Source organism: Python bivittatus, unplaced genomic scaffold, assembly GCF_059951505.1.
Source record: "Python bivittatus isolate LINGU-HERP-01145 unplaced genomic scaffold, Pbiv_v1 ctg000070_np1212, whole genome shotgun sequence".
Lineage (NCBI taxonomy): Eukaryota > Metazoa > Chordata > Lepidosauria > Squamata > Pythonidae > Python > Python bivittatus.
In genome coordinates, this window is record NW_028277034.1 from 48,339,737 (window position 1) to 48,362,944 (window position 23,208).

Consider the following 23,208-nt stretch of genomic DNA (forward strand, 5'->3'; position numbering starts at 1 on the left):
TAACATCACGTGATTCATCCCAGTTCTCTTTATTTCATGCCCCCGTGTAAATTGTCAAACTGAAGTCCCATCAGCCCCTGCGGTTAGGTGAGGGATGGCGGGAGTTATAGTTCACTCATTGGAAGCTCATGGGCTCACCCTCAATAGGATGCGCGAGGGCAGGAAGTGACTTCTCGGGTTCCCGCGTCAAAGAAAACCTGCACCCTTTTTCTAGTAGATGGTACAGTCCTCGCTCAGAAGCGGGCGGTTCCATTTCCGGGAGAGGGGGGCACGAGAGTAAATGGAGCCGCTGCCTCGCCTCGTGAGAAGCGGCTCAATTCGCCACCTGCCCGTCTGGCGCAGCACCGGCTGACCCGGGGCGGGGGGAACCCAGCGAGGGCTATACCGCTCTCCATGGAGGGCGGTGGGATCGTCAGGAGAAGGATGCAGGAGCAAAGGCGGCGGCGGCCAGGCCACGGAGCGGATTCGCCCGGCAGTAAGAGCGGAGGCCGGTCCCGCTTGTCTTCCCCGCCGGCCCGCAAGAAACTGAACTCGGACGAAGGCGAGGAAGCGCTGGAGAAACCGAAGCTGGAGGTACTGCCGATTCCAGGCCTCCCTCGGGCATCCAATAGAGCAGGGTTCCTCAACCTTGGCGGCTTGAAGATGTGTGGACTACAACTCCCAGAATTCCCCAGCCAGCATGGCTGGCTGGGGAATTCTGGGAGTTGAAGTCCACACATCTCCAAGCCGCCAAGGTTGAGGAAGCCTGCAATAGAGCAGACTTGAGGCTGGGAGACTCCGGTGGTGGTGGTGGTGGTCGCACAGCCAGATGTTTAGACTGGATTTGGCATTTTTATCCACCCTTCGAGTCCTTCCCAAGGACCTGGGATAGGCAGATGTTGTTTGATGGTGTTAAAGGTATTGTCACAGGATGTAAGCTGTTCCTAGTAAAGATGCCTTTTGCAATTGACTGATGGTGATTTTGTCAGTGCCGATGATGGACTTCAAGTGGTGCTCCAGATGTTTTGGGATTGCACCTAAGGCACCTTTTACTACTACTACTACTACTACTACTATTTGGGTAACCTACAATTAGAATCACAGTGAAAGACTGGTGAAAACTTAAAATTCAAGTCCTAACCAAGGACCTAAGAATTATTAAGGTAGCATCTGAGGGTATAGGCAGTTATGAGGATGACGATGATGATGCAGCTAACCTAATAACCATGGAGACTTGAGGGTGGGAGACTCTTGTGCTGGTGGTGGGTTTGTTGTTGTTGTTTTTATTCAGCAGCTAGGAATACAAGACCTGAGCTAGAGGTCCAGAAATAGAATTGGCAACCCCCTTTTGGGTTGTTGGCAAGAAAATTGCATTCCAGCAGCTAAGGGAGACAAGAAGTTCACAAGAAAACTGGAAAAAAAAGTCAAATACAGTAAAAGCAAGACTGCTTAAAAACAACATATGCGAAAATGAAATCAGTTCGTTTTGGAAAAGTAAGAAAAATAAAGAATATAACAGACCCACAAAAAGACAGTCTGCATGGAGTAGTTGTTAGCTGAAAGAAGGAGTGAGGGATGGCCAAATTTGCCTCTGGAAAGAATTCCTTAATATTTCAATAACATTTTATTTTTACTGAGTTCATGTATACAAAGCGTTATAGAATAATAACAGGAAGTTTTATGCCTTGGCTTGAAAGCAACTTTTCATAATGTGGCGTCTTCTAGAAATGTTGCTCATCATTTGCACGTAGTGAAGTCCCACAGAAAAATCATTCTTAAGATTTGATACAAGGAAGGAACATCTAAGGAAAATAGGAATCAGTGTTATGTTACAGTATTGTTGATTTTTGTGCCATGTTTCAACCAAGGCTCTTAAACAAAATGCTACAAAACAGAACTCTAAAAGATGTAGATCAAATATTAAATACTAAAGAAGCGTTCCTAAATTAATAGTTGTTTAAAAATACAAACTTTACTGAAGAGCTTTTAGCAGAAGCTAAAATGCCTAATCACAGGGTTTTTAGGCTGGGTAACTTTACCTGAGTGTAAGCTCTAATCACAACATGGCAAATCATGCCTTCTATAGACTCTCAGACGTAGCTGAAGAGGGTACTGTACTGTGATCTCCAGGCCAAAAAAATGTCACCAATCTGTGCTTTCACTAATTCATTCTGTTCCTGAATTGGCCTAAAGAGGAAGTTTCTTGTAATGTTCAGCTGACTGCTCATGTTAGGCTATTAAAGATATAAGGGCAGTTTTGATTTTTTAAAAAAGAGTAATGTCTTGGTCAAGAAGTCATTTGTATTTTGGTACGCTGTTATGATTATTGTAAACTGTACTGTGGTGTAATTATACTATTTCATCCTAGTAGTTGTAAGTTTTACCAAAAGAATGAATATTTTATCATCCTGTATAAAAATGCTTAATATTCAAAAGTCTCATTCACCTTTCTTTTTCTTTCAGTATTATGACAGTGATGGTATGTTTGCAGACTGTGACAGCTTTTCTGGAAGCAACTCTTTCTTAACTGAAATTAATGATATCGAGCAAATGTGCATACACTCTAGTAGGGATGGTCTAGATTCTGACAATCTAGATCTCAGCACTTCTGTACAGCCTGTAGGCGGAGATACTCAGATAAAGTATGCCAAGAATGTGACACAGGTGACAAACACTATGATTAGCTCCAGAAACATAAGAGAATATGACTCTTTGAAAAGAACGAACGAACAGGATAATAGCTCAAAGGCTCAGGATAGTCATTTAGAAAGTCTCCCATCATCCCAGAAAGCAACGGTCATAAAAGAAATACCCTGTCAGATGGAGTTCTCAGATCTACCATACTGCAGGGATACAGAAAATAATAAAAAAGATTGTGAATCAGTGAGAAGTGCTTTGTTTGAGCCAGGTAGGCGAAACAGTCTCAAAGACCATCTCAAAAGTGCGATGGCTGGGAATGCCAGATCTTCTGCTCCATTGGTTTCTAAAAGCAAACATCTGAAAGAAGCTCTTGTAACTGAAGAGATGGCCGTTGCAGAGAGAGCTGACAACTTGGCTTTTGTAGATATTGGTCCTTTCTATGGCTTACCCACCAAAGTCAAGGAGCTACTTCTACATATCAGAGGAATTGAGAAACTTTATGGTAATACCACCAACCGCTGTTTGTTGTAACCTACTATGATAAATTCCAGTTCAGTGCAATCTTTGCTCGTTCTGTTTCTGAAGCCGAATTATTTTATTTGTTAGATTGACATTTGTATAAGATATTCAAGTTGCCTGACTTTTCATTCCATTGAAGTAATCTCTGAAATGTTGGGCAGAAAGCATGAAGGCTAGCTTTCCTTTGTTCTGACATCTTTGGCAAAGCAGCCACCCAAAAGAACCTATTGATTGATTGATTCATTCATTCATTCTACAAATATACCACTGAATCTGTAAGACTTTTGGTGCTTTACAAAACAATTGACCAGTTCATCCATACCAGTTTAATTGTTTATGGTAAATATAAACAAAAAGAATCACTAACCCATGTGACAATTATAAAATTATACTAATAGTGATAGTGAAAAATCGTAACAAAATTAATGAAATGAGAATTTGATTTTCAATGTACATACATTACATGGAACTAATGAAATGTAAATGTGGAGGAAATTCATTTTTTAGGATGGAAATCCACAGTGACAGTCAGTTCCAACAACTTGTAATTTCAGTGATCATTCTAGCATTATAAGCTCCATAATCTACTTACTGTAAGTTTGTTAATTTCTTATGTAGGTAGTCCTCGACTTTCAACCATAATTGGGACGAGAACTTCCATTGATAAGCAATGTGGTCATTAAGTGACACGCCTGATTTTACAACCTTTTTTGCTGCAGTTGTTAAGTGAATCACATGGTCATTAAGTGAATCTGGCTTTCCCTGTTGACTTTGCTTGTCAGAAGCCTCCTGTGAAGGTCGCAAATGGCAATCATGTGACCCTGAGATGCAGCAACCGTCATAAATAAATGCCAGTTGTCAAGTGCCTGAATTTTGATCTCATGACCCTGGGGATGCTGTGATGGTTGTAAGTGCAAGGACTCATTGGAAGTCATTTTTTTCAGCACTGTTGTAATTTTGAGTGATTGTTAAATGAATGGTCGTAAGTCGACGACTACCTGTAGTCAGAGAACAGCTTGCAAATAAAAATAATATCATTTTAAACATTGTAAAAACTCACTCCATTCATGTAACAGTGTCTCTTTTTGCTAATAGGAGAATCTTGCTGTATTACCTCTGGGTCCTCCTGATCTAATAGGAGAAAATTGATTTTTGTTTCTCAATCATTGCGGATCTTTCCTTTAGAATATAATTCCTTTCTCATGAGTCCCCGCACCAAGAGCATATGAAGAGTACAAGTCGAGTGGACTGCCAGATTTCTTCCATCTGCATTTTTAGAAAGCAGATTCTGTCATATTGCAATTAAAAGCAATAGTCTATACTATAGTCTTCTTTAGCAAAGATATGATTCATGAGCTGATGATAAAGCTTTTATCTTTTCTAATAAGTTCAAATGCTTTTTCACATTAATCCAAACTTATATTCGTTGCAACATATTTAGTACTTCAGTTTGCCAAGTATTACATACATTTTCAAGTTTTTGCCTTTCTCACTGCAGTTGTGTGATTTAGTGCACTTAAAAGAAATTACCAGTGTTTGTCTCAGATCACAGTTATACAATCTGTGATCAACAAGAATAAAGAAACTGCTGATGTATCACTGGCTGGATGCTTTAAAAATAGCGATACTTCATATGTTCGCATCCTGAAACAATGCTTAACAGTCTCCAAATCCTTATTCTTTTTTAATACCTAAGAATGTAAATCAGCAGGCTATGAATTTACATTATTACACATTTAGAAATTTCATTTTGTGCTGCTTTTCTTATGCCCATTACAGCAACATGAAGAGTTTATAGGGTATGTGCCAGGCCTCGTCTGTTCCTATGAATGAACATTCAAACCTTATTCTTTTGTACTGCCCTAATAGACCACAACTTTTTCTGTCTTAAAACAATGCACATGAGAAGAAGAATACTTGTGTAAAAATGTCATTAGGTTAGTACTGTGGCCAGGGATGTCCACAGGGTGGATCAAGAAAGTCAAGATGGTGGGTGCAGCCATGTGGTTGATGTGCTACACATTTTTTCCTGATGCAGTGCACATATGGTGCAGAGATTTGATGGAATAGACACCCACCGTCTTGATTCCCATCTCCCCCTGCTATTTTAAAGCTCTGAGGCTCTCAATGGATGGAAGTTAGCTGGGCTAGAAATAACCTGAGCTGTCTTTATTAGAAGATGAAAATATTAATATTAAGCAGAACAAATTAATTGCTTTCATTCATTCCTGTGTTACTGGAAGTTTATCCATCTCTTCATAAGTCCCAAGAATAAGCACGACAAAATCTCCCAGCTTTTGATATAACAGAGGGATTTTTCAACTGTAAAACTCAAACCCATCATTCATTTCCTACTATTGTTCTTTTGTGTGATACTGCTTTTCTTTGTCACAACTATCTAAACTAGCTAAAGACATGATTCTGTAAAATCACTTTCTATAAGATCACTTCTTTGAGAAACAAAAAATAATTTGGTTTTGTTTGCATCACATCTCAAATCTTGTCGGTATTTTAGAGTATCCCAGGTTTTCAGCTTTCAAAATCTTGGAGCCTTCAACACAATATCTGCTCATTCGCACAAGTCTATGCATTTGTTACACGTTTTTTACATCAGTCAACATATAAAATTTCTTCCTTTGATGCAGAAGTGATTCAATAAGTCTCTTGAATCACTTCTGCATCAAAGGAAGAAATTTTATATGTTGACTAATTATTCACAAGTAAAGTTCTTCTACAAGTTCTTCCCATGAGCATGGGAAATTATCCTGGATCTCATTAGAAAGGTAATTTAAAAAACAATATTCAGCTATATATCCTTGCAATAGAAAGTTGTACAACTAGAAAAATGTGGAATAGGGGCTTTAACATGCTCATTCCAACATGATTATCATACTGAATTTCCAAACCCAAGCTGAAATTCCTCCATGTTTACATTTCAGCAGCCCCATAGAATCTATATGAAATGCAAGCCCATTTTTTTTCATTTAAGTATAGCATCCTCTCACATAGGAGCTGCAGTTCTACAGTACTAATTTTACATTTTTTATAACCAGAAAATAAATTAATTAAGCCTCTTGGATGTGCTGTTCTATGGACGTCAAAACTGATTACAGTTACACAGCTTTGTCAGTGCAATGTCAGTTATATTTAAACTGAAATAAATACATTGACATCATATGTCTACTAATACTTCAGTAGCAGATTCTCTTTAAATGTTGCCCAGGTACTTACCAGAACCATGGATGCTCATAAAATAATACAATTTTTAACTGAGTTTTCGCTAAAGGACCTGTAGTTTGACAAGTTTTCTTAGAAACCCCAAACAGATTCATTTTGATCATGAATCACTATGAATGCTAACACAGGAAAGGAATATAAGAAATGCCTTTTAATTTTACAGACTGGCAGCATGATTGTTTAATGTCTGAATTCCTGCAAAAGCGAAAGAACTTAATATATTCTTTGCCAACCAGTGGTGGAAAAACACTTGTCGCTGAAATTTTAATTCTTCGAGAATTACTCTGCAAACAAATGGATGTTTTAATGATCCTGCCTTATGTGGCTTTAGTCCAAGAGAAGGTGCGAAAACCACGTTTTATATTCATTTGCATCACTGCATTTGATTAACTCCCATTCCCATTAGGGTTCCAGTTGTGGGCTGAAATGCTGTGTTTGCACAGCTGGGATTTCTGTTCTATTGCACTGGGGTGGGCTGAAGTTTGAGGAAATAAATGCATCTTATTTGCTACAGTATTGTGAAATTGTAACATTGTAAAATTATTTTTTCCTCATGTTCTTGCTTTTATTCTAGGTTGGGAGTTTGTGTGGTTTTGGAATGGAACTAGGTTTTTTGGTTGAAGAATATGCGGGAAGTAAAGGAAGGATTCCTCCAATCAACAGAAGGCAAAAGAAATCTGTGTACATTGCTACTATCGAAAAGGGACACAGCCTGGTGAATGCCTTGATAGAAACAGGAAGAATCAATGCCCTGGGTCTAGTTGTAGTTGATGAGGTTGGTTACAATTTCTTAACATTATTTAGTATTTGCAACTTGTTTTTAAAATTAACACTGTGCTCTTGATTATATTTATGGTAATTTGACTTTTCACAAGCTGAAATCTATTCTTTTCAGGAATTAATTATTTCCTTTGGTAGTATGGTTTAGCATCATTGTTTTTTGGAAAATGTAGTAATGTTACAAATATGTAGATTTTAGTGCTTTTTACTCCCTTGATTCTACAACAATACCAGTTCAAACATGAAACATGGTAAAACCTTTTCTGTAAGGAGCTTGAGTTTGGAAGAGCCTTGCAGTGGGGTGGGGGGGGGAGACCACATATGTCATTCTGGAACAGTTGCAATCACAGTGCTATTACCAGATGATTTCCATTGCACTAGGTCTTATCTGTTGCTGTTGTAGTTTATTTTAAAGAGGAAGGAGAAGGGAAAAAAGATACTTCAGGGAGAATGGAACTCTCAGATGATTAAAGGAAAAGTGATAGGGAAAGAAAGATGCAAAGCCAAGGAAATACAAGGGAAAAGTGTAAAGGGAAAAGGAAAGATGGAAGGGAGGGCTTTCCATGCCCAGAACTGTTTTCGCTAGCCTGGGCTTGGGAAGAGCAGAGCCAGTCACTGCCCTGAAAGTACCCCGTGTTACTTTCTGTGAGGTCAGCAACACACCAGCCTTGTTGCTGAGATGTCAGAAAAGGTAGGCTGCAAGGGCAGAGTTTTTCTGAATCAGCAAACTTTCCTTCCATCTTTGAGCATTTTGCCCCTGCTGTACGGATGAGCCCTCCATGTGACATTAGGCATTAAAAGTTGTTATCTCCAAATCAAAAGAAAGTCTATGCAGCATTCTCAGTCCATTGGTACTTTTAGTTTAGTACCATCCCCACCGTCTGAAAGTCCCGGCACTGTGATTTGATTCACAATAAAAAGAAAACCCACGTTAAGTCTAAAGTCCATCTAGTCTAGCATTTTTTTCCCTCCAAATAGAAAAGGTCACAAACAAGGTTTGATGCAATAGCCATTTTTTATGGATGCTCCACTGACTGTTTTTGGTGGTGGTAATTCTGAAGGTTCAGTCATCATGACCAATAGCCATGGATTGACTAGCAGAAACATCCCATACTTACAGATCACTGGAAGCCAGATCCCATCTTGTGTGCACCTACTCCTAAAAGCCTCTATGATTTCCAGTTATCTTCAGACTTGGTTTTATCCTGGATCCACTGGCTTGTGAGCTTCAGTTGTTTCAGTTGTGTTCAGTCTTCAGCCTTAGCCAACACTAAATGGAATAAATTTTAACAGAAATATTAGTCTATTACTCTTCTAAAATACACTTTTCAAAGCTTTATGATAATGATCTTTGAAATTAAACTTCTCCAGTCTCCTATATAGTGGAGACACTCTGTGCCACCAACTTTATGGGGATGGGGGAATGGACATTGCAATATATAGCAGAAAGATCAAAGGAGTCTGTTCTTACAGTATTAGTATTTGGGCAGTTTTTGAGTACTCAGTAAATTATTTTCTGAGTTTTGTGATTTTTATGTTCTTTTTCTCATTTAAAGTTGCATATGCTTGGAGAAGGTGGTCGTGGAGGTATACTAGAAATGACCCTTTCAAAGATTTTGTATGCAAGCAGTAAGTTAACCCTGTATAGTATCTGGAATTCATATTCTGAACTTACTTTATGTTAAGAAGATTAGTTGTGGGAATTCTAAAATCCTAAAAAAAGGCTACACACTGTATTTACCTGAGAGGAAGACTCTCCCCCAATAATGTATCTTAAGATGAGAGGGTTATCTTAAATTTGCTGAAATTATTGTAAGGGAGACAGATTTTTTTTCTCCTATCTAATCTTTCTTTGGGAGTAGGGAGAATAATAGTACAGTTCATCATATAAAGTGTTATAAACAGCATTGGCCAAATTCTGGCTTATAAACTATTCATGGCTTAGTATTTTTTTCAAGAAAAGGAAAATATAATTCTAAAAAAAAGTCAGCTTCTTGTGTATTTATGCATCTTGAAATTTGTTTGGTCACCACTTTCTATGCATGCAGAGAGAAGTTGCATAAAGTTTACGGATACTCCTAGGACTGCATATTCAGAAGTAATTTACATTGATCTCAGTGAAACTTAGTTATGATGGACTTACGTTTGAAGATTTCATTATGTGCCTTTTAGAATAAGGAACTTTTGTCCTCTCAGAGGCTTTCAGGAATATATAGTATTTCACACTGCTTTTATTGAAATAGTATTCAGTATACAGTAGTTGAAAAGAATTATAACATACTGATTCTGAGATAGAAGCATAGTGGTAATATTTTTATATAAGAAGTCTTGATATTATTTTACTATTTTTTGTTTGCAATTGGGATTCTTGCAGATTTAAATTCTTAAGTATGCATATTTAACATTTAAGCCTGATTTGTTTCATTTTTGCATAGAAACAACTCAGATCATTGGAATGAGTGCAACATTAAGAAATGTTGAAGACCTTCAGCAGTTCCTGAAAGCAGAATTCTACACAAGTAATTTCAGACCTGTAAGTTACTGAGTTCAAAAAATGTATTGAACTTTCTAAGAAGTAAATGTTACATAATGACAGAGCTGAATGAATGGTGATTGCAAAGGCATTTTCTTTTCAAGCTCTACATAGAATCTGGCATATTCTCCTTGCAAAAAATGGGGAAATTGATTTGAAAATGAAGTTTCAGTCTGTTGTTAGTCTGTTTGATGTTTATATTTCCTTGATCAAAGTTCTAAAAATGGTTTTGCTTACTTGTCACAACTGTGTAGAAAAAGAAAGATAAAGGTGTTGTTTTTTAATAAAACAATATGGAAAATGCCCACCTTAAATAAAATTAGTATTGTACTAGGAAGTATCTCAATCCATGTGCTATTTTTAAAAAAGGCAACAAGAACTATGGATGTACTTCGTGGGGGAAAAAAATCTGTGTAGTTCAGTTGTTGGACTGAGATCAAGGAGATTTAGATTCACGTCCTCAGTCATGGAGGTCATTGGTGATTTGGGCCAGTCACTGATAGTCCTAAACACCTCATCAGGTTGCTGTGGGCACAAAAATAACAGAACTCCATATATGTCCCTTAGGCTTGCATAGGAAAGGTAAGATTTAAATATGATGTTTAAGTTGCTGTTATTGCAGTGTAAAAACATTATTTTCAAAAAGTCTTTCCCAATTACATTCATAGTGTAATCTAATTATTCTATGCAACTTTTCATAATATAGGTTGAACTAAAAGAATATGTTAAAATACAGGACAGCATCTATGAAGCTGACAGCAAAGCAGAAAATGGCCTTACATTTTCACGTCTCCTTGATTTCAAGGTAATGCGACTAAATGTGCAGACCTTTCGTTTTCAGTTTGCAACTTCACTTTCAACCACAGCCTTTTCAAAATTATTTTCTAGCACCATAATAGTCTCTAAAATAGGGTTTCCCAAAATGTGAGGTGTACCTCCCTCAGGGAGGTGCAGACAGAGTCCAGGGGATGTGTGAAAAACCTTTCCCACCTTTCCCAAAACACTAGTTTCGAGTGAGTTACATAGTGATGAAGGAGGCACAAACTTTGCCTCTTTTAATTTTTATGTCTTCTTTATTAAAAAATAAAGTTTCATTGTATTGTTTTCATTGTTCATTTGTGTTCATTTGTGTTTGGGTTTTTAGGGAAGGTGTGTCCATTAAGATTACACTAAAGGGAGGTGTGATGGCAAAATGTTTAGGAACCCCTGCTCTAAAATATCATATGTAAACAATGTATGCTTAATTTTCAAATGATTTCAATACTTTTTGCACATAATTTAATTGTTCTCTTTTACTGATCTTGATTCTAAGGTGGGAGATGTAAAATGTTGAAGAACCAAATGCCTATCTTGTATTTCTTTTTAGAAATTATTTGATAGATTAAGCACATTGAAAGCAAGTATTTAAAACACAAGCATCATCTAGGGACAGTTTTATAATTTGCTTTCTAAAGATCTAATTAAACATATTGAAGCTTAGCATGAATACTTTGACAAATTGAGATCCAAAATTTACTTCCATTTAGAAATAAAGCTGCTTAATATTTTAGTATTCTAGTGATCTGCAGAAGATGGATCCTGATCATCTTATTGCATTGGTCACAGAGGTTATTCCAAAGTACTCCTGCCTTGTCTTCTGTCCTACTAAGAAGAACTGTGAAAATGTAGCAGAACTGATATGCAAACACATAAACAGGTACATTTCCTACATGCACTTTAATTGCTCAATGAACATTTTCACGGATATCCTGATGTCAGTGTTAATTTGATGCAGATGTATTGTATCTGCATCCTAAACAAATGTAAGGTATTTCAGGGTACATTTATGCTAGTATGCCAAGAATAGAAATAATGGTGTGTAGGGCTGGAAATTACCTGTACTGTAATCTGTAACCAATAATATAGTTCTCTACTGGGCCTCTTCTCATTTTCCTAGTATTCTCATATTGATCTAATTCACAGTCTAGTAAACCAGGTCAAGTGCTTTCTTCTATCCCATGCCTTCTTTCTTTTCCTTTCACAAATCAGCCTTGACTTTGGAAATTAGAGTGTTTTATGATGTGTAGTTGCAAGACTGGTTTTTATCACTCTTTCAGAAAAGTGGAATGGGCACACTAAAGAGGAAGTTGAAATACAAAGGCACTCTGCTACTTGTCAGCCTGGGAAACAGTTTGTCAGCCTGAAATTGTTACATCCAGCCAGATGTCCTCCCTCTTTAAGAGCGGTTTCTCTCTACTCTTTCTTCATTATTCCAGTTTGATATTGTGTCTGCATGGTGATTAACATTACCCAGGATTTACTTTTAACCATTATTTAAAGCTGGGTTCAAATTCAGGATGTGGAACATATCCAGGATGTGGATGGGGAAGGGAGAGCATATATTCCATGATACATTTCCAGTCTCTTAATCATAGCTAAACAGTGGAGAAGAATACATTTGAACTTTTTCTTTTGGTGAGGTGAGGTAATTGATCATTCCTCATCCATCCTAGATGAAAACAACTAGTTATGTTTGAAGCAAAAGTGGCTTGTGTACAAAGTCCCAAGCTGGAATGTATTGTCTAATATTACTTTTTCTTCCCTAGAGACCTTAAAAAGATTAAGGAGAAAGAAAAACATACTCTTCTAAAAGAGTTAAGAAACATCTGCAGTGGAAAACTTTGCCCAGTTTTGAAACGGACTATTCCATTTGGAATTGCTTATCACCACAGTGGTCTTACCAGCGATGAACGGAAATGTATAGAAGCAGCTTATTCCTCAGGCCTCCTCTGTCTGCTAACCTGCACATCTACGCTTGCCGCTGGAGTTAACCTGCCAGCTCGAAGGTTATAGCACTGGCTTTTCTTTTTATGTTCATCATGTGAAATATGGCAAAAATTCTAACATTTCTTTCACTAAGATGCATGAATCCACAAAGAGATCTTGGGGCCCAGCACAAGGGCTGAGCTATGCTCCTTAAGTATCCGAATATCCAAACAGCAGCTGGGGGAATTCTAATGATTCAGTGTTCTTTTAACTTTAAAAAAAGAAAAAACATCCATACCCATTAAAAACTAGAGATTAGAACCAAATCTTTCCCTGAATGCTATTTTGTTATTTGCAGGGAATTATTTAGAGACAGACATTCAGTCATGCGACTCCCAACAGAAGTCTGAAACAATATGAACTAGAAAGAGAGTTACCAACTTAAACATTGATAAGTACTATTTGAGCACAGCTTATCTTGCTTTTTAAAAAAATCAAAAGTTCTGTTTAGTTCAGTATTCTGATAGAAGAGAAGTCCGTATCCCCCTTTTGCACATATTCCCTCGTAGGAAATATGCAAGGGGTAACTCCAACAACTGTTCCTAGCCTTGTCCTCCCTAAATACATCTAATCACCGGTTGGGCCACATGAAATGATGGTCCGTGTGCTGGCATTTTGGGATAGTGGGTTTCACAATGCAACTATGTCTGCCTTTATTCCAGAATAAATGCATACTGAAGTAAAGACTTGGTTTGATTTAAGTGTTCTTGTGACTTAGCATACCCCATTTCAGTCAATCATTGGTGAAGTGGTATGCATTTCAAGCATTCCAAAAGAAGGCTCTGCTTTCTACTGAGGTTATTTTTGTTTATTTTAGTATTTATAATTTCAAATATTGTATGATTCATATGTTGGTGAAGAATGTTCAGTAAAATCTTCTTTTTGCAACATTTACCATAAAAGCAATAAAAGTATTTTCAAACACTTTTCCTTAATGAGGAAAGATAAATTTTGGATATATCTGAGAAGTAATTAAAGTAGATGTTCATTGATTCCATAGGGTTATTTTAAGAGCACCATATGTTGCTACAGAGTTCTTGAAGAAGAACCAGTATAAACAGATGATTGGCCGAGCTGGTCGTGCTGGCATTGACAACACTGGTGAAAGTATTCTGATTGTGCAAGAGAAAGACAAAGAACTGGTAACAAGTGAAAAGAATGGCCATGTTGAGATTTCTAAATCATCAGGATTAATTGATTAAATAGTAGTGGGAGGAGATCATATGTATGAGGCCTTGGTCTGAAATAATTTGTTTCTTCTTTTAGTAAGTATATTCAAGGTCAGTTTTACTTATAAGAACAAATGGGTTCTTCATAATTATGTCACTGCCAGGTAACATCATAATCTAAGTTTACAAATGCTTGCTTCTTTGCTTTAGGAGAAAGTGTGCCCTGTTTTCATCATTTTAGGATGGGATCGTGGCCTTTAAGGACAATTGTTTTTATTGATTAATTAAAACAGCGAAGCTGTCCCACATCACAAAAACTCAAGAGCAGTCCCTATTTTCTATCCCCCCACATTTTCTTGAATAGATTGGTATTACAATAGTTGCTATAAAGCAAGTAATAATGCACAGTGATATGTCTTGAGGGAAAGATACTGCAGAAACATGGGGCTACCTCTGAGAAGATAATATTCCTAACAATAGATGACTTGGATTAGTGAGACAATACAGAACAAGGCATTAGTTGCAAGAGATATGATTAAATAATGCTCTTAGGATATAATAGAGCAGGCATTCTGTAACATTATATACACATGATATAATCATAACTTTTTCATTCACAGTTGTAATATTTCATTAATACATGCTGTAAACTTGTTTTAAGGTTCGAAATTTAATAGCCAGTCCCCTAGAAAGCTGTTACAGCACTCTTCTGCTTGAATTCAACAAGGGCATCCGAAGCTTACTCTTATCGGTGGTTGGCTTAAAGGTAATTCTAAAATGTTAATTGTCAGCTACAGTACTTTAAAGATATATCAAAGAGAGCAGTTGGGGAGCAAGAACTTAGAAGTAAAATAGCTACTGATAAAATTCTCTTCTTTCATGGCTGTGGATTGTTTTTCTCCCAAACTAAGCCTTTAGTTAGTCTTAGTTTAATATTTGACCTATGATATTCTATTACAGATAGCAAACAATCCTGAGGAAATTTACCAATTCATGTGTGCAACCTTACTTAGTGTACAGCCACAGCTCCTACCTAAGAAGAAGAGCCTGCGGGACATAACTATGGAAGCGTTACAATGGCTGAAACAAAACGGGCTGCTGAAAGAGAAAGAAAGCTCTGACAGTGAACAGAACTGTCAATATAATCTAGGGATCACTCAGCTGGGTCGGGCTACATACAAAGGTAAAAGACACGTTATCGGTTAAGATGCAGTAAGGCAGAATCAGCCTTACCAATAAGCAGAATGAAGTGGTCACCTCCAAAAGCATCTGCAGGGAGATCACGGGGGTGGAGGGAGCAAGTGCTGAAAGTGATGGGGCAATGCAGACTCCACCCCTTTTGTACATGCATAGTGATCCGCGTGCATATACGAAAGGGTGGAGCTTATAGAATGATGCTGTTTTCATTGTTTTAACAAAAAGACCAGATCCTATGGATGCTTCTACTCACCTCGGGAAACGGAGTGCACGTGATGTTTAATTTTAAACCTTCTTAGGTTCAATTGAACTGGCATACTGTGACACCCTCTATGCAGACTTGAAGAAAGGACTTGAGGGACTAATGCTTGAAAGCTGTCTTCATTTGATCTATCTGATAACGCCATACGATATGATTCCTCAGTGTAGCCCAAACTGGATGGTCTATTTTAAACAGGTAAGATACTTCCAAAAAAGCATCATTGGGTATTTTCTTCTTGGGTCTTGCATAATAGAAAGGAGTGTTCTTAACAACACCAGGATAATTAAACTCTCTTGTGTGGTATTAAATTTCATTGGGAAGAGATTCTTGTTGTTGTTTTTTTAATAGCCTCTGTGCCTAAACAAAAAGTGTGTGTTTATTTGTTCTCTTTCACACCCCCATTATAAATGAAATTGATTGTTTCATATATTATGATACCAAAGGAGCTGAAGTAAAGAAATTAAGATCACACACATACAGGATTTAGATCTTTTAAAAGTTCCTTTGCTGGTGGGAGATACTTATTTTTTGTCTTACATTAGAAGTTAAAAATTAAGAGATTTTATGCAGACATTCAGATGTCTACCATATACATCATAAGTCTTTTATTTCCTAGGGAAAGAGTATATGAAGTATTAAACAAAGGGCTCAATGTTTATTTATTGAATACATGTATATGCCATTCCCATACAATCACATCTCAAAGCAGTTTACAAGTCAAAAACTGAAATACAATGATTAAAATGGTAAAACACTGCCATGAAACCCAGGTTCATTAAAACGATGAGGTAAGATGAGGAGAACAAAAACTCAGATCATTCATCCAAGAACCATGCAGAAAAGCCCAGGGTGAAGAACTAGGGCTTCCTTATGCACTTGGGGGAGAGGGACAGGCGCTTCAGAGTGCCAGTGCCATCACTGAGAAGGTTCACCTGCAGGATTGCCACCTGCCAGGGTCTCAAAAGCAGCCACTTTCAGTAGCTGCTCCTATTCTGTGGAAATCCTTCCTAGCAGAAATTCAGTCTGCTTCATCCCTCTGGAGCATCAGGAAAAGACTTACTGCTTCTGTCTTGTACAGGAGGCAGGTATATTATAGCTGAAGGTGAGGTTCGCAGGTACACAATGTTTCTAGGTTCTGGTTTTTATCTTTTTTGATTTTGTTATTTTTTAATATGTTTCTGGGTATTATTTAATGTTGACATTGTTAGCCACCCAGATCCTCTGGGAACGGGCAGCATACTCTGCCTCTCTCAACACACGCAGCAGGAGCTTCCCGATGATCTTGGTAATCAAGAAAGCAAATATGTTGCGTAATGGGAATTGGAGAGGGGCTGCGGCTCTGAGAGCTGCAGAAAGGGGACGGGTTGCCTCTCTCTCTTTTCAGCCAGTGGGTCAGTCTGTTCATGGTGAATCGACCTGTGAAAATTCACCCAGGAAGCCCTCAAATCCAGGGCATGAAACAATCCCACCATAATTCTGGTCTCAAGTTGTTCATGACTTTACATGTCATAAGCATAGATTGAATGTGACTTGGTGGCCCTGCATTTTCTTCCTACTTCTTTTTCAGCATATTCATCCTTTGAAAAATGTATGTTCCAGGAAGAGGGAGGTTAGGCATTCTGGGGACCTGGGGCCTCTCCTTCCCAGCAGGATGCCCATATCTTTGCATTCATCCCTGCTTGAGCCAGAATGGAAATAAGTACAACTGGGCTCAGTATTCGTATTTCTCATGTTAAAATAGGAGAGATTGTGTCCTGTATTTTCTATTTGCTTAGCTTTAGGCCTGAGCTGATTATACTTATTTACTTTTTTACTTACTTACTTAGTACAGTCAACTAAGCCTAATAGAACAACAAGTGACAAGCGTTGTTGGAGTGCCGGAGAGCTTTATTACCAAAAAGGCATCTGGACAAGCCATCAAGAATGTAAGAGAAAGATTTGTTTACTATACAGTGTATCTGAATGACCACTGGAAAATACCTTTGTGATTATTTATTTCAGTAACTATAGGTTTCTCTTCGTCCTCTTCCCCTTCCCCCTTTTCTCTTGCTATTGAAGCTCCTTGTTAAAGCAGCAACAGTTAAATAAGAGAGCTTTGAAAATATTGCAAGGATTCTTGAAACATTAGAGAATCCCATGTTGAAATCTCCATCCTAATGTGCCATAAAACTCATGGGGTGACACTCATTGGGGATTGTCATTATTGCTCTAGCTGTAGTTGGGAGGATACAGTGGGAGAGAGGAAAACCAGATACACTGCCTTTACTTCCTGGAAGAAAAGGTGGAATTCAATTGTAATCTTATACATGCATTATCTAAGAGTAGTACAAACATAAAAAGAATAAAATGAAGTCATTTGATATTGTACATGTAGCATGAATTAGCAGGAAAATAAGTGTTTTTAATTGTACTGTAATCTTTTTGAAGAGCAGCAGAAAAGTTCTACAGTAAGATATATTGTTATAATATTTCCATTATTTATATTGCAAATACTTTGTTGGGAATGTGTGTAACTATGTCCCTTAGATGCATGCTTCATGTAAGCATAGGAATTGAGAAATGTAGAGATGCACTGTAATTATTTAACGAACTTAAAGAAATAGAAGGTTGCAAAAGATTTTATGCTGTTTTCAATTTCTTCATAAACTTGATATCTTCTTAGGAACTGGATAGTAATACTGTTAATAGACTTTACTTGTCCTTCATCCTTCATTCCTTGTTAAAAGAGACCAACATATGGAATGTGGCAGAAAAATTTAATATATCACGAGGATTTGTTCAGACTCTTCTTAATTCAGCGGCTTCATTTTCCTCTTCAGTTTTGCATTTTTGTGAGGTAATGTACAACAGCTAAATAATTCACTGGAAAACAAAAACATTCATTTTCTCATATATATGTGTGTGTGTGTGTGTGTGTGTGTGTGTGTGTAATTTAGTTATAATTTTTTGGTAATCATCTCATACAATTTCCTTTCTTAAATTCAGAACCAATTTTCAGTACATTACTTTGCTCCCATTTTTCAAATAAATACTGTAACAGACTCATAGGCATCTTGCAATTCTGTATATCTCATTTTGAAACAAATCACTCTGATATGTATTAACCCATAGCAAATGATGTACTGACATTCTCCTACAGCTGGTTATTTCTTTTGTTATCAGGTCATGAAGTGAAAGATTCTGTGTTATCACAGTGTTGCATCCAGATATGTAGGGCCCAATTTATTGCTTTTATCCACTGTAAACATTAATTTAGCTACAACTAATGGATCACAGTAAGAGAAGAAACTGGGCAGGGTTTGATTGATAACTTTCTAAATAAAACTGACCAACAGAAATGTTGTTAATGTTTTCTTACAGGAACTGGATGAGTTTTGGGTTTATAAAGCTCTCCTGCCAGAACTTAGCAAGAGATTAACCTATTGTGTTAAAGCAGAACTTATCCCTCTTATGGAGGTAGCAGGAGTTTTAGAGGTTAGTAAAACTTTAATTTGACAGAAAAACTCATTCAGTACACTTGGATGAAGGCAGGGGGTTTGAATTATTTTTAAAAATGGGTTAACTGTGAGGATTTTCAGAAATCCAAGCAGAATATAAGGATGACTTCTACAATTTCTTCGGGTTGGCCCTACTGCCTGGAACTTTCCAGTTGCAGGCAGAGGAATGGCACGTTGGCAAGCGCCTTCAGTGTAAATCCTACAGCTGAATTCGGAAGTGTCTTGATTTGGGTGCTTCTGCTGCAGCAAGCCTACTTTTGCCTTGTTAGCTGCTGGAGATCAAATTCTGTTTTGCAGATCAGGGTGAAGATAGATACTGGCAGCTATTTATTTTTCAGTGGAGAGTCATCGTAGGTCTGTTGTAGGCTGCACAGAAATAGTTCTTTGAGTGCTTCTTGTTCTTTGAATAAATGCACACCTTTCATATCATTTTGAAATAAATACTACTGAGATTGTGCAATGCTCTTGAAGTAATCCTAGCAGCAAACAGCTCTCTAACTAAGTGGAGAAAATGACACTAGTAACATTATGTTTCGTCTGTTGTGCAGAGTGCAGCAATACTCCCAGGAAATGGCCACAAAAAAATACACCAGCATTAGAGAGATTGAAAAAATGCAATGTCCATATCTTGTTCTCCAAAGAAATCCAGCCAGAAAATATAAAATATCTCGTTGTTTATTGATAAAAATACAAACTACATAAAATACAAGTTTCATGCTAAATATAGGAAAAAATCACTTCTTCTCATATATGTGGCATCCAAGACTTATCCACTACACAAGTATAACAAAGTCTCTAGCCAAAAACTCTCAGAGAAGAGGTACACTACTTGGTTATTAGTTACTACTACATAACCTATAAAAACTGACTACATGATGGCTAAAACCCTACTGAGCAGCTGGGCATATAATCCTCCCGTTTTATTGCCACCCCTTGAATAACAGACGCCAATAGGTGGCAGTAAATAGCAGTATAGCAGTATATGTACCAACTAACAATAATATAAAAAACACATGACTTGCTTTTCTAGCCTAAACATTGTTTTGAAGATAACAAGCTGCACTTCTTCCCATGAGAAAATTCTAACATCGTCATTGCTTTTATGACCATGTTTTAACTTCAGTAGAAACTGTTGATCAGTTTAAAGATGGCTCTGCAACAACTCTTCAAAGTGTAACTGCCTTCTGCATATTCTTTAATGCGGTCTTTACCACCTTGTACAGTAGAAATTATCTTAGTCTCCATAAAGTGTTAGAAGAAGACAAAGGAAAACTCTAGTAAAAATTTGATAAAGTATTTTCTGCATGTTCCCCATAAATCTCCACTCATAATCTCCTAACATATAGTAGCAAAATAAAAACATTTTCAGAGCCTTGGGTTTCAAACTAACATTTGGATCATATGCTCATTTTGTATTACAGAGTTCCCAAAAAACATAACACTGAACAAAAATTACCTATTTTCTCAAAAAAATCAGGGATGACAGAATGATATACAACAGTGTTGTCCAAACTTGGCCACTTTGAGTGGACTTCAATTCCCAGAATTCCCCAGCCAGCCATGCTGGCTGGGGAATTCTGGGAGTTGAAGTCCACTCATCTTAAAGTGGCCAAGTTTGGACAACACTGATATACAAAAAAGGGGCAGTACTTGAGGTCTGTCTGTGTGGTTCTTAAGCGTGAGCACCAACTTGATGGCACATAATCAGTTTGGGGGCAGAGTTAATCATTGGCTATTCATTATAAGAGGGTAACCACAGAGGCCTGTTATCTAATGTCTTGATCCATTGTTAACCCTTTCCTTTAATTAGCTTCCCCATTGCTTCACAGGCTCGAGCCAGGCAACTCTACAACTTGGGCTATAAAACCTTAGCTCATTTGGCCAATGCAGATCCAGAAGTTCTAGTCAAGACTGTTGTGCATTTGTCCAGAACTCAGGCCAGAAAAATAGTTTCATCTGCAAAGGTAAATAAAGATGCAGTGAAACACTCTGAACCAACTGCTGTTTGAGTGGGAATGGTCTTATGTAGCCCTCAATGGAACTCAGGATGAAAGATAATCTTTATCTTTGGCAGGTAGCCATTCTGTCATCATTTAAATAGCTATCCTGAGCCTTGTGGATTTGGGACTGTTGGGGTGAAATCCAGTGTTGTTTTGGAGAAACATCTGCTGATATCTGTGATGAGCTGTGTGTGCTACTTTAAAAAAAAGGCACCCCTTGTTATGACAGGTAGAAGATAGGTAGTGGGGATCTTATCTGTTGCAAGGATCCCTGCAGGGTGCGTGTGTTGATTGTGGATCAGGTATAATAGATGGCAGATTTTGCCTTTGTTACAAGTAAAATAAGTGTAGTGCTTGTTTTTTTTTTAATCTAAATGCAGGCATTGATTGATCTGGAAGAAAATAAAGTTGGAGGCCTCATAAGAATTAAGGCTCAGTCTAGTCTCTGCTCCCAGTGATCCTTCTAAGAAATAAATATATGTCATCTTGGGAGCTATGTAGTTTCAGATACACAGTCAATACATTAAAAAAATAATTTGACTTTTTTGTCTTTGGATGCAGATGGTCCTTGCTGAAAAGACTGAGGCTTTACAACAAGAAGTTGAAGAATTACTGAGAATACCCACAGATGTTCCATGAGGCTTTTTGTTTTCCTATATGAATCTGCGAATCAAAAGATTATTTTCTATCCTGATCATTGCTTGTACTTACTGTAAATATTAATGTAATAAAGCTTATACGTCAGAAAATATTTCAAAAATTCATCAGTATGTTTTCTGTTCCATACATAATGAAATTGCATGGGGTTTTTTTGCAATCTGAATTATATCTTTTATCTTTCAGAAAGATTATCATTAATGACATGATTTGTTTTGCATTTCATTTCAATGTCATGTTTTCATTATCATTTCACTTTTTAATTAATTTCATGACTCTTAACAAGATGATGTTGGGAAGTTATTTGCTAAATTATATATCAAATATGCTTTCAAATAGTTTTTTCTATCTGGGTAACTAACCCCTGGCTATGTTCACACAATATATTAGTACCACAAACTAGCCAACCATATTTTAGCATAGGGTACCATGCAAAATCAGGTCATATGGTTAGTTCATGGTTTGGTATACTGTGCTAATTAATTGGATTAGTTGAGTAAATTATGATTGTTAACCAAAAAACCCATCTCAAAGAAGTCTGAAAAACATAGAGGCAAAGCATACAGATTTTATTAAAAGATAGCAATACAAATACAGGCAAAACCACACACCCACAGAGGCTCTATTTGCACAACACACTAAACTATAATCCATTATTAATAAACCACAATGACTGTGTTTACACAGTATACTGGCTCAAGACAAACCACCCACATAGTGGCTAAATGTGATGGCCGGATTCACATACTAAGATATATATTCAGTTTTATTAGGGAATGTGGAAATGTTTAAAAAAAAAAGATCAGAACAAAAGTGCTGGAAGAAAGCTAACAGGGATGACTCCAAAAGTTGCAAACTCTTCCTTCCCATGTATGTCTATAGAGAAGTATAGCTTTAATTGGTTCAAAAGAAGCAACTCTTCCCCAGATCATTTCTGGAATTTTTGATAGAAGCCAAGGCAGAACTTTTGTAAGAGAAATATTCTTCCTTGTACGGTAGATTGATAACTCTTCTAGAAACCACAAGGATATCTATAGCATCATCTTCCTGCCAGCCAGCTGCTAACTAAGAGAACTCTCAACGAGGCCCAAAAGGTGGTGGAACAGGAGTTGGATGTTACTGTTGAAACCATATATGTGTCTAGAGACTACAGTTAGGAAGGAAGGAAGGGAGGGAGATAAGACTCCAGGAATTGATATGGAGGAGTAGCTGACTATCATGGGGCAGAGAAGAACAGAAGCAGCTTGAAGCATCCAGCGAGAAAAAAGAAGCCTTGCCCTAAAAGAAGCATAAATCAAGAGTCTGAAAATGGTAAAACTGCTGACACATGACTCGCCCAGTCCAGAATCTCTAAAAAACAGAATAATGGGACTTCCGGTAAGGATTCATGGAACCTCATCGTGGCAGAGATGGACAGCCAGACAGTGAATTCTGGCTGGCAAAATTTCTGGAAAAAGGAGAGATCTTGAGATCACCCACATGTAGTCCAAGACAGCTGCTCCTCATGAGTAGACTGCAGGAATGGAGGTTTTTGTAGTTGGTTCATGAGTCAAGCAGCTGGGAGTTGAGGGATTTCAACCAAGCTCACAGCCGTGTAGATGGACATGCGGTTCGCTGAGCCTCATTTCTTAATCACTTTCAGAAATTGCTTTTTCACTGCTTTTTAGCTATTAAAACAGCAAGTTTTAGAGCACCTGGTGAGCCTCCTTCAATCCTTAGTGAAAGAAGTTTTAAATAGTTTTACAAATGTTTTATAAAAAGTTTTAAAGTTTTATAGATTTTTTAAAAATTCTTTTCTTTGCTGTTGGAATAAACAGCAAAAGGGTGATTAGAACATTGATTTTGGAAAGTTACAAATGGACTAAGGGTCCAGATGGATTTGAAATAAGATTTTGAAATTAATTGTAAAAATGCTTCCTGTGGGAAAATACTG

At 37.4% G+C, this 23,208-nt stretch overlaps 1 protein-coding gene across 2 annotated transcripts; it reads left to right on the plus strand.

The window, feature by feature from the left end:
• Nucleotides 1-50: 50 nt before the first annotated feature.
• HELQ (helicase, POLQ like) lies at nucleotides 51-21,358 on the plus strand. Of its 2 annotated transcripts, XM_007437110.3 has the most exons (18): nucleotides 52-573; nucleotides 2,443-3,121; nucleotides 6,539-6,717; nucleotides 6,950-7,150; nucleotides 8,712-8,784; nucleotides 9,591-9,688; nucleotides 10,395-10,493; nucleotides 11,239-11,384; nucleotides 12,274-12,513; nucleotides 13,494-13,635; nucleotides 14,324-14,428; nucleotides 14,623-14,845; nucleotides 15,159-15,316; nucleotides 16,948-17,046; nucleotides 17,784-17,957; nucleotides 18,482-18,595; nucleotides 20,448-20,582; nucleotides 21,180-21,358. In XM_007437110.3, exons 1-18 carry the CDS (start codon nucleotides 394-396, stop codon nucleotides 21,255-21,257), a joined length of 3,123 nt encoding a protein of 1,040 aa, XP_007437172.2. In that variant the 5' UTR covers nucleotides 52-393; the 3' UTR covers nucleotides 21,258-21,358. The 2 variants fall into 2 exon arrangements, 1 of the variants encoding a protein (XP_007437172.2); XR_456486.3 differs by lacking the exon at nucleotides 21,180-21,358 and having other exon boundaries at nucleotides 51-573; nucleotides 17,848-17,957.
• The last annotated feature ends 1,850 nt before the right edge of the window (nucleotides 21,359-23,208 follow it).